The 12,909-nt window shown below is 36.0% G+C and overlaps 1 protein-coding gene across 1 annotated transcript in view; it reads left to right on the top strand.

Annotated features, from left to right (window-relative positions):
• LOC131079328 (metal transporter Nramp3) overlaps positions 1-12,909 on the top strand; it is a 106,111-nt gene that overhangs the window by 24,796 nt on the left and 68,406 nt on the right. The window contains exons 3-6 of the mRNA XM_058017233.2: positions 2,622-2,700; positions 2,797-2,837; positions 3,107-3,185; positions 3,366-3,470. Of these exons, the coding sequence (XP_057873216.2) occupies positions 2,622-2,700; positions 2,797-2,837; positions 3,107-3,185; positions 3,366-3,470 (304 nt within the window). The remainder of the gene's footprint in view (positions 1-2,621; positions 2,701-2,796; positions 2,838-3,106; positions 3,186-3,365; positions 3,471-12,909) is intronic.

Raw genomic sequence — 12,909 nt, 5'->3', positions numbered from 1 at the left:
ATCTTCCTTAACAAGTTATTTTCTTTTTGCCAACCGATTTGGGAATGATCTTGATAATATATCTAATGAGATCTGTTATGTGTTGCGATTGGGGCAAGATGCACGATTCTAAATTGTGATGTCTTACATTCATAAGACTATTTCATATCATGGTTCTGCTGTCAGATTGGGGGTATGACACATTCATTGATCTGTAATAAACCTAGATATTTGTATGAATGATTCACCAATATGCGTTTACTTTCACTTATGTGCCATTCCAAATCAACATACATGAGGGTGCAAACTGATGTTTGTTACAGATATGGTGCCATCTATATTCCATATCCATTATGCAATTGTGTACATACTCATGTATGTATCTACAATGCTTACACATTAGACTTTACATCCCATGGTTGCTAGTGCTACTACTAACATGTGATCATTCCAAACGACAAAGTTCACAGACAATGGTCTAGTAAAGAATTGTGCTGGTTCTTTAGATAGTATATGAAGGAAGAAGTGTGCCAATTCTTTTTGACTGTATATGAATGAAATTTACTCCTACTCTCTGTCATAAACAAGAACCATGCTTGTGATGAGCTAAACATTTCTGTTATATTCATTCTGACATGTTTGAATGTGTGGGCTGGATGCATAAAGTCCAATTAAGAAACCACATGAACCAAACACACATGAAAATAGAGAGTAACATTAGAATTTACCTTGGAGAAATTCAATTGGTTAAACTCCTTACGAGTGGGGCTGCAACTCTTCATGTTCAGTACAAAGTGCAGGATGTTTGATGTTATAATTGGGGTTGTCAGTCATGGAAAAGATTCAAAGGGCTGGTATTCCATATTCTATATGTGACAAAATCGAAACTACTGTTCATGTATTTATTGAGATACCTAGAAGCCAAACCCTTTTGGAATTGATTTCACTCTCAATTTAGTCTAAATCTTAGAACTACCCTTTCTTGGAGGACCTTGGGGACATTTGTATGAGCAAGGATGGCTACACATTTTATATGGGATATGGTGCAGCTGATGCCTAAAAGGTTTTTGTGAATTCAACATGTAATGCGATGTTTCAAGAAGAGGCATTCTTGTTCACCCTTAGAGGAGTTGAAGACATCAGGCGAGAATCGGCATTTCTTCTCAGAGGTGAATTGAATAGTATCAGAAAAGTTGCATGTCAATTCTTCTAGGAAAAGGGATTTATGTTAGTTGTTCTGGCTTTAATAGGTATATATTGTAAGATTGATGCAATAGTCCTATTTGTTGATGTAATATAACTCACATCTCTCCAAGAAAACGTGTAACATTAATTATTCCTGTGATACTTCTTTTTATTCTGACTCATCAAAGTTTCAAATATATCCTCTCTTCCTTCTAACATATTTATTCTATCCAAAAAATCTGCAGTAGCAAGTGATATCACAAAGACTTCTCCTCTTCATGTGAAGAAGCTTCTTGTTTGTTAAGAACAGGTATTAGGCTACCTGTTGCAGTGCATTTTCCCTGGCTTTTAGTGCAGGTAAAGACTATTTAAATCATTGCATGCCCCATCATAGATTGATGTGTGTGTGTGACTAGGTGGTAGGAACCCAAAACACGCCTTAAATGGTGACAAACTGGCTGAATTACCTGGGACAGGACTGATGTAATGAAGTATCACTAAAATAAGCTGATTTAAATCATTGCATGCCCTATTATAGACTCGTGTGTGTGTGTGTGTGTGAGAGAGAGAGAGAGAGAGAGAGAGAGAGAGAGAGAGAGAGAGAGAGAGAGAGAGAGAGTAGGTGGTAGGAACCCATGCCTTAAATGGTGATAAGCTGGTTGAAGTATCTGGACAGGACTGATCTAATGAAGTAATCACTAAAACGAATTGATTTAAATCATTGCATGCCCTATCATAGACGTGTGTGTGTGTGTGCAGCGAGGTGGTTGACAAAGTGGTTGAAGTATCTGGACAGGACTGATCTAATGAAGTAACTGCTAAAAGTTACTGATTTAAATCATTGCATGCCCTATCATAGACTGGTGTGTGTGTGTGCCCGCACACACACACACACGGCTTGTTAGTAGGCCATGGTCATCCTCTACACAAGCTGCATCATTCATAAATAACAAGCCTGGCAGTGTGTAATATTCATTTTTTTCTATATATTTCAAATTTCAATATAACAAACTATAATTCACAATTAAAATAGTTTGCACAGTTAATATAAATATGAAACTGACCCAAAAAGCGCAGTTTAATACATGTAATGTTTAGAATATAGCTAAGGAAAGACCAATTTAATTCCCTGCAGCGGTTGCTATTTTGCAGTGATCAATTAGTTGGTGAAAATGCCTTTTTCTGTTCTTGATTGCCTTAAAATATGTCTGTAATTCTCCCTTGAAACGCCATGACCTTTTCATACTCCATCTCTCTTTCCCACTTGAATGCCAAATATTTCTGTGGTTATAACATACAAAAGTCAGTTATTCATAACTAAAAGTGGGAAGTGAATATACCAAAGTAACTAATTTAATGTATATATGTGCAGAATTCTTTTAAATTTGTTTCTTAGAAGGGTTTCATAAGATAATTTCTACCTTAAATTTGTTTGTTTATCATTAATATTTCTGCAGAAGCATAGCTGGAAGAATTTGTTTGCATATATTGGTCCTGGGTTTCTTGTCTCAATAGCATATATTGATCCTGGCAACTGTAAGTTTCTTAATTTGTAATGCAAAACTCATTAGTTTCAGCATTTGTTTGCAAGGAAAATGAGGTGTTCCATTTTGTTTTTTATGTGTCTTGCAGTTGAGACTGATTTACAGGCAGGAGCACAGTACAAGTATGAGGTGGGCTGTCAAATCCTGGATCAATTATAGAGTGTGACTGAATGACAGCATATTCTACTTGAAACATTCTTTTCCATTTTAGAAAGGCTATAACTCTCTAGAAATCTTCCTGAATAGAGTACATCATCATTAATTTTAGATCATCTATTAAATCCTATAGTATCATTTTTCATTTTTATAAATGAACATCTAGGGTTTCATTTTCTTTTATTGACTAGAAGAATCATAACACTTCTCTTTATTAATGGAATTATATTTGTTTGTGTCAGTTGTTGTGGATCATTTTGGTTGCCTCTTGTGCTGCTCTGGTGATCCAATCGCTGGCAGCCAATTTGGGAGTTGTGACAGGTCACTTTGCTGAATATATCAGACCCACTTCAAAATTTCATGGGAAATAAAGTGACTTGTTTTGATAATAGTAGGACAACTGTAGTAGTGATTTACTGTTTTGAACAAATTATTTGTATAATAGATTTACAACAGTTCTTAAACCAAATGTGATTATTAATATACAATAGTTATCTGCAGGAAAACATCTCGCAGAACACTGCAGAACTGAATATCCAAGGAAAACAAATTTTGTCTTGTGGGTGATTGCTGAAATTGCCATTGTGGCATGTGATATTCCAGAAGGTATTATCTTAGTAGAAATTAGTTCATTATAAAATTATTAGAGAATGCTGGCTTGAAATGGTCAACTATAGATTTAAAATTGTGATTTATAAACATGTGCATCTCTTTTGTGGCACCTTATTTCAGTAAGAAAATCTGTTTCTGTATCTACCATCACTAGCAACCTTTAACTAATTATGGACTGGTTAAAAAGACGAATGCGCAACACTTGGAAGGCATGATGCTGAAATGTGCATTTGTAAAGATTGTATTCAAATTATTGCATTTATTTTTGAAAATTATTTATGTTCAGCAGCTCTGTGGTTTTTGGAATCTAACTTATGTAAATGGCTCAATGATGCAGGTTAATAATTTGTTGGTTGAAAAGAAATAATTAGATTAATGTCCACAAATGACCAAGAATAGATCAATGTGACTGGAATTTACAACTGTTATAATAGGGAATCGCTAGGGCAAAAAAGGGCCCAAACAAAAGGCTAATGAAATAAACTAAAGCATTGAAACACAAGAAAATAAAGAAATAAACAAATAAATTAAGCAAGAAAATAAGGTGTGACTGAATGATGGTATAGTTTAGAACAATTTCTTAGTATTCCTTTTCATACAAGCAACTCAAACTTTAGCATGTTGTGGGGTAAGCTTGGTCCATATGGGTTATTCTCAAATGGGTTAAATAACCTCACCACTTCTCCTCTGGAATTATGAATTGCCTTATTGCTGTGGAGAGATCCTAGGTCATTGTCTTACAAGTGTTCCATAGTCATTACATTACAACCCTTTTGACAAAGACATAGTAATAGTTGCATGTGCCAATTCAATTAAAAAATAATAAGATAGAAACTAATGAGTTAATAAATTATCCCTAACTTTGAGCTTGATGTGTTGTAGGTCTTCCTTCGATTTCAAATCCTCTTAATAGAGTTAGTTGAGATGCACATGAAAGAGGCCTGCACACATTAAAATATGAAGATTTATACACAACTTGCATTGATCCTTGCTGCCTTCCAATTACATTTGGACACATTGCCTTTTGGGTCTAGGCTTCTATATATAAAGGAAACTGATCGTATTTCTGACTTTCAAAGTTTTTGGGTAATTTGGTGGAGTTTTCCTGAGTTATTCGACACAGTTTGCTCACTTCCTCCTTGTAAACATTGTCTTGATTTTAATATATGTCTATAAATGAACCTACTAGTTATAGCTTGTGCAAGTAATTTGGTGATTATCTCCCTTGCTTCTTTCATTTTCAAACAATCATTAGTTTCATATATTTCCTCTAATTCTTGCATCACTCTTGCTTTCATGTTGAGCTAGGAATACAGTTTTTGCTTCTCTTGTGTTTGCAAGTGAAACTTGGCAGGCCAATGGTTGCTAATTGGATCACCAACTTATTTTCCCTTTCTCTCTTTCTCTCTTTTCACCCTTTTCTTTCCCATTTATTTTCCTTCCTTTATTCTTCCCTTTATCTTTTGCAATATCCTCTTAGCTAGTTAGAGTTGGCTAGACTACGAGTATATTATATTTATTTTTCTACTTTTCTTCTTGCAAGCACCTAGCAAATAATGAACCAGTGAGCCATCATTTAATGTATATAACTGATTAATTGTATTTTAGACTAGAATACTTACAAACCTCTTGTTGAACAGTTGGATATTGCCTAATGAAGCTATCCAAACATAGCCAAAACTTGGTGATCTTGAGACCTTGGGGAGATTCTTGTGTCTCCTTTCAAAAGAGGAGTTGGTTTCCATCTCTTAAGTTGGTGAGCCCTATGACTCATTTTCACCCATCAACAAGTTGATGCTAGATTTATGTTACATAAACCATTTTCCAACTAACAAAGCTGAAAAAAACATTTCGTTAATATTTTTTTATTGGCGAGACCAGTCTTTCTAAATTGTAGTTGTGTATGAAATTTAGCTATATATTTCATGAAATCATGTGGTGTTTGCCTATTTAAATTTTTTTCTTTTTCATGTAGTTTTGTTGGTATCTACTTTAGCCAATAGCAAGCATCCTTCACTTTTCCATTCAAATATCTATGTTGTGACCAAATACTGGTCTTTGCTATAACTAGTAAGAGGTTGATTTTTATCACTTACGCTTAATATATTGAAATCTAAAATCTTGCAATCGGGATTGATTGTTAATAGTCTAACACTTGCATTTGGGGCAAAAATATTGTCGATTAGTAATTTACATTGAATGCAAAACTTCGTTTGAAATCTTGTCTAGTGTGCATACTTGTGAATTCTCTTTATAGTTTTGGTTTAGATTTACTTAGCTCTTAGTGATCTTTCCCGTACAATTTGAAGAATGGTTTAACTATATGTATTGTTCCATTTTGTGTTGTCTTGCAAGAGTCAAATTGAAATGCTACTAGTTTTTGGTGACTTTGTCGGGGAACAAGAGACAAGCCAAGCTTGCATTGAAAATTTATTTTTTTCTTTGCTAGAAGACTAGATTTGGATAAAGAACCATTTCAATCAACGTGTGATAACACCCATGACAATGATCCACCTCCACTTCCATTGACATGGGAGCCATTGCTAGTCCTTTGGCACTTGTTTTCCATAAACTCCCACAAGGGTCAAGAACGAAATTTATAAGATTCCTTGGGGGCAACACTTAACACCCAAAGGAACATATCTTAGCCTTCACTACTTGCAATATATTTGTAGTGATCCTTGCCAATTCTGACCTCATACTGCTGATTAGAGGCTCAAGGAATATCATCAAACACTTTGCATACAGCCTCTATGCTTGCTGGATTTGTGTTTCAGTTTGTTTATGCTTGCTTGGAATGATGTCAAATGTGATTAAAATGCTTACAAATGATGTTTTTTGAATGCTCTAATGATGCATGATTGGTTGACAATATAATAGAATGATATACTAACTGTTTTTGACCTTTCTCATACATATAAGTGACTGAAATCAACTTGTACAGCGAGTTGACATATTGTCAAACACTTTCCATGCATCCTAGGAAAACCAATATGCACCTACAGAAACTAGGCATTAATTCAAACAGTTGGTATGTAAACAATTATGCTATCTATGAAGATTATAACCATAGACATTACATCAATACATTCAATTTATTCAACGACTTACAAACCAAATACATTCCCAAAGGGATGAGTAAGTATTTTTATCAAAACCTGATTATAGGAAGCCATTGCTGAAGCTGATTACAAATTCAATCTGCTGCATATAAGTCACTGCTGGGACTGATTACAAGCTTGAACTGCTTGGTTGGAAGAATGGTACGCTTGGAGATTAGAGAGTTGTACAGCCTGCAAATAATGTGCCCAACAATTAATGATCGCTGCCCAAAGTAACCTGCTCGTTACAATCAACAATCTATTTGATGCCCCTAATTGATTCCTTCTCTAATTCACACAAATGTGACCTCTGAGTGAAGCCACTCCAATTGCTACTGTCAATGGATGTTTCACCACCTCAAAATAGCTGCAACACTGAAGAGTTGACGTTCTTCAATGGCTGCAAGTGCTGGAAACCCTTGGTTTCTTCCCACCGCTCAAGAATGAAGAATAACAAATGCTCAATCATAGTGAAATCGATTTTGGCTTGAAGACTTATATACTTCTCATAAGTTCGATTTCCAAGGACAGGCATTTAAATGACATTTAAAATGTTATTTCATTTCATAGGAAATATTTTAACATTTAATTAATATTGGACCCCCATACTTAATTGAATAAATGGCCCCCTTTTAATGATGAACATGACCCTTTCTTTATGAAATAATAATAACTTATAATATAACATTAAATGGCCTCATAATAAAATTTATTAATAAAGTTGTCACTTTATTAATAATCAAATAAGCACAACTCCATGTTTAATCAATATTTCTTCATTCTATCTATAGTGGGGAGTTGACCATTTTATCCTTTGTCCAACCCACCGACTTACTGAAAATAGAAAGGGTCCCTCTTGATCGTCTCCTGACTTACTATAAATGGTAAGTAGATGAAACTGAGCTCAAACAAAGTCCAATCTGAGCCAAATGAAGACCAAACTTGAACATACTGAATTCTGGAGAAGACAAGAACCTCCATTAACCAAGTCTCTACCTCAAAAGACCCTCTATCCACAATTATTAGCCTATGAGGGTCAGAATGATAGGCTAACCACTCAAGAATAGGAACTGGCTAAAAAGGGGACATTACAATTTGCCCCTCCTGAAATTGCTTGTCCCCAAGCAATCTTGAGAACAAATGAACTCCTCCTTCTAGATCCCAAATGAAGATCTGTGTGATGTCCCTGACATCATTAATTTTCTCTTGTAACACTAACTGATCCAACTGAATTTGCTGAACCAACTCAATCTCCTCATCAAGTGTCGCAGGAGTATAAGCCTCAAGAGAAGGCAAGTCAAGAGACTGACCATGCTTGCTCCCAATCTCTGCGCAAAGTGAGCTATCAAACAAACTGTCCATCACATGCGCCTCTGAATTGTGCATTTGAAATAAGTCATGTACATGAGGATCAAATGTGAAGGCATATGCATTCCTCACCATGTACACTGTTGAAAACTCCTTTGCGAGTCCTGTCTGAAATCCCGATGCATGGTTAGGAGTCCAAACACTACAATCAATGCTCACCTCAGGACTGGGGTCGAGAGAGTGGTCAACATCTATTTCGAAGAGTGGATTATCATAAGACAATGTAGCATCTGCCTCAAACAAGGGATTGTTCACAAAGTGAACAATTTCTCCATGCTGATCTAAATCAAACAACTCTGAACCCCTAGAGTCATGAGCAAACGTGAAACCCTCTCGAATGATCTCATGCTCTATCTTCTTGCTCTCCTCTCTACAGAGTGAGATAGAATGCAGGCTCCCATTTGCAATTCCCCTCAACACATAAGTCCTGTTATTCATTTCAAATCTCATTTCCAATTTAGGTACATTGAGGGTCAATTCTTCTCTGTCTTGGAGCCATTTCATGCCCAAGACTACATCCGCTGTACCCATATTGACCACATAAAAATCAGCTTGTAGCTCATAATCATTCAGCCGTAAGGTGGGATTACCTATCCATTTGGTGCACATGAGGGTATATCCATTTGCAACTCTGACTCGAAATCCATTGTAATCCTCTGTCTGCAATCTACATCTGGCCACAAATCCCTCATCAATAAAATTATGCGTTACTCTAGTGTCAAGCAAAGCAATGCAACGCTACCCACTAGCTGATCCTCTAAATTGGAAAGTAACCTCACCCTGCTCATCAACAAATAATGCCATAGGAGATAGATTCCCATAAGGCTCTAACTCTGTTGAAGCTTTTCCACCCTGATCATCCCTTGAAGCAGCTTGCTGATCTGAGATTTCAGCATTTGAATCCTCATAATACACCCACATTGTGCGATTTGCTTTGTCCTTAGGCCTCTAAGAGCATTCATGCTCTTTGCTGTAAGGCTCTTTGCACCAAAAAATTATAATTTCTTTCTTCTTAATACTTCTTGAGTCTCCTCATCCATCAAAGTTGCAGATTTCTTTTTCTTATCAACAAGTTGTTGAGGACTCTCATTGCTGGTAGAAGGAACATTTTTATGTGCACTCCTACATTTTGGGGCTGCGAACTCCATGCTCCTTGCCTTCTTCATTGCCTCCTGCAATGTTGGTGGATCAAAAGCCTTTAACCAACCTCTTAGTGGCTCCATCAAACCTTCCATGAACAAGACAACCAATCTTCTTTCACTAATGTTAGGAACCATAATTGACAATCTCTGAAAATCAGCAACATATGTTTCAAGAGTCCCATGTTGCTTTAATGGTGCCAACTCATGGAAGTTTACTTCAGGGTCCTTGACATCGAATCTTTCAATCAGCCTATTAGTAAATTCATCATATGTGGTAATGAGATTATGACCAAGAGTAATCAATTTGTGGTACCACCACTCATGAGCGGCTTCTTCTAAATGTAGTGTAGCAAACCTTATGGCGTCCTCTTCAGGCATTGGTCTCAATGACAAATAGTTATCAAGTTTTTGCACCCATGCCCTAGTTGTACACTTACTACTCCCATAAAAAAATGGCATTGTGATCTTACCAAGAGCTTGCTGGTAATCAGTTCGTGCTGGAGCATGATGTTCATTTCTTCCACCATTCCTCCCACTCCTTTGATTCATAAACTGATCAAAGGTTCACTGTTCTCTCAAATCAGGGGGTAAGGTGGTATATTCTAAATATGCCTGCCGTGCTTCACCTGCATGAGGTATAGGGGCAGAAACATGTGGTTGTTCTTCTCGTGGAGTGAAGGTGGGAAAGAGGGGTCTAGAGGCTGATCCTCTAGTAGTTGTAACATGCTGATCAACTGTCCTATCTCTTCCATTACCCTCCAAGCCATTATTGCCAATATTTCCATGAACACCACTGTTTTCACCGAAATTGTTTTGTTCATTCTAATTTTGATTAGCCCGCTGATCCATTTTTGCTAACAAGCATGACATCATGTCAATCATGGTATCAATCTTCCTTTCAGCTCTAGCATCCCTTTCATCTTCTGCCATGTTTTGAACTGCTTTACCGTTGTCTCTTTCTCTCAAAGCCTCTGAAAATGTCTCAACTTTAGGCACTTGTGGACTTTGATACTGCTGTCTTCTTTGTTCCCTGTTATAGTATCTGATATCCCTTTCACTCATTTGACATCTACATCAAAACTGATCACAGGATGGCAAGATGTTGGCTATGATACCAATGTAGTGTTCTTTGCCAATTCTGACCTCAAATTGCTGATTAGAGGCTCAAGGAATATCATCAAACACTTTGCATACAGTCTCTATGCTTGCTGGATTTGTGTTTCAGTTTGTTCATGCTTGCTTGGAATGATGTCAAATGTGATTAAAATGCTTGCAAATGATGTTTTTGAATGCTCTAATGATGCATGATTGGTTGACAATATAATAGAAATGATATACTAATTGTTTTTGACCTTTCTCATACATATAAGTGACTGAAATCAACTTGTACAACGAGTTGACATATTGTCAAACACTTTCCATGCATCCTAGGAAAACCAATATGCACCTACAACAACTAGGCATTAATTCAAACAGTTGGTATGCAAACAATTATGCTATCTATGAAGATTATAACCATAGACATCAGATCAAACATTTATCATGCAACCTCTCCTTCCTTTCATTGCTGTTCTATCTCATTCAATTTATTCAACGACTTACAAACCAAATACATTCCCAAAGGGATGATTAAGTATTTTTATCAAAACCTGATTATAGGCAACCACTGCTGAAGCTGATTACAAATTCAATCTGCTGCATATAAGTCACTGCTGGGACTGATTACAAGCTTGAATTGCTTGGTTGGAAGAATGGTATGGCTGGAGATTAGAGAGTTGTACGGCCTGCAAATAATGTGCCCAACAATTAATGATCGCTGCCCAAAGTAACTTGCTCGTTATCATCAACAATCTACTTGATGCTCTTGATTGATTCCTTCTCTAATTCGCACAAATGTGGCCTCTGAGTGAAGCCACTCCAATTGCTACCGTCAATGGATGTTTCACCACCTCAAAATAGCTGCAACACTAAACAGTTGACGATCTTCAATGGCTGCAAGTGCTGGAAACCCTTGATTTCTTCCCACCACTCAAGAATGAAGAATAACAAATGCTCAATCATAATGAGATCGATTTTGGCTTGAAGACTTATATAAAGACTTATATACTCCTCATAAGTTCGATTTCCAAGGAAAAGCATTTAAATAACATTTAAAATGTTATTTCATTTCATATTGAGGAAATCTATAACATTTAATTAATATTGGACCCCCATACTTAATTGAATAAATGGCCCTCTTTTAATGATGAACATGACCCTTTCTTTATGAAATACTAATAACTTATAATATAACATTAAATGGTCTCATAATAAAATTTATTAATAAAGTTATCACTTTATTAATAATCAAATAAGCATAAGTCCATGATTAATCAATATTTCTTCATTCTGTCTGCACTGGGGAGTTGACCATTTTATCCTTTGTCCAACCCACTGACTTACTAAAAATAGAAAGGGTCCCTCTCAGTCGTCTCATGACTTACTATAAGTAGATGAAATTGAGCCCAAACGAAGTCCAATCTTGTTCAAACGAAGACCAAACTGGAACATATTGAATTCTGGAGAAGACAAGAATCTCCATTAACCGAGCCTCTGCCTCAGAAGATCCTCTATCCACAATTATTAGTCTACGAGGGTTCGAATGATAGGCTAACCACTCAAGAATAGGAACAAGCTAAAAAGGGGACATTACAATATTAGTGGTCTCTCATGATGATGTTGTAATTAAATCACCTCATTGGAAAAATAATCTCAACTTTGAAGCCATCTCGCAAAATACTCCTAGGCTATGGGAATTGTTGAATTGGAAGAAGCCCAAATAAAGGCAATCAAGTTAGAAGATGACAAGATAACCACAAGCATAACCAAGAAAGTCTCAATCAAGCAAATATTCCCAATCTTTGTATATCCTTTCCTACAACAAGTGATGATTGATGTCACAAACTTGAAATGATAGTACCAACAAAATTTGATCAATGAATTGTTCATCCAAAACTTGCCAAATTGACAATGTCAAAACCTTGCACAATGGTGCCACATAGCATTTTTGATGTTTCTTTCTTTCATTCGTTTGGGTTTTTCAAAAGTTACTAGGACCCACCATTGATGCCAACTTATATTGCTCCAAGCAATGGCCCAACAATATAAAGTTATCAGACTAACAACATTTATTTTTACATTGGATCATTCACTTCTAGATGATGCCAATCTGATTTATTTCTTGTGAGGTGGGACTCATTGTTCACTAAGCTAGAAACATCATCAATTGTGCAACATTATAATCTTGTTGATCTAAGGATGTTTAAAACGTTGTGGAAACCATTGATTTGATGTTGTAGTGATGGTCAACAAAAGAATTGGCTTTTCTAAAGAAAAATGAAACTCTTGTTATCTTTGAAAGCATTGAGAGCCACAAATATCATTGAAATAACCAAATAAAAATATGAATCACATAAGCAAAAGAATGCATAACAAAAATATATGAGGTTAGCTCGAAAGATTTGTACCCTTTGAAATTGATCTCGACTTGAAAAGGAGTGAAGCTCTACAAATTGTAAAAATCTCATTGTAGGGATTAACTATTAATAGCTTGGCACTTGCATTTGGATAAAAACATAGTCAACTAGTATCTCACATTTAATGCAAAACCTCCGTTGAAATCTTGTTAGTGTGTGTACTTTTGAATTCTGTTTATAGTTTTAGTTTAGGTTTAGTTAGGTCTTAGGGAGCTTTCATATATAATTTGAAGAATGGTGTAACTGTATGTACTGTTCCATTGTTTCTTGCAAGAGACAAATTAAAATGCTAACACAAGCCATCTTC

This window comes from Cryptomeria japonica, chromosome 11, assembly GCF_030272615.1.
Source record: "Cryptomeria japonica chromosome 11, Sugi_1.0, whole genome shotgun sequence".
Lineage (NCBI taxonomy): Eukaryota > Viridiplantae > Streptophyta > Pinopsida > Cupressales > Cupressaceae > Cryptomeria > Cryptomeria japonica.
This window is presented reverse-complemented; position numbering and strand designations above follow the sequence as displayed.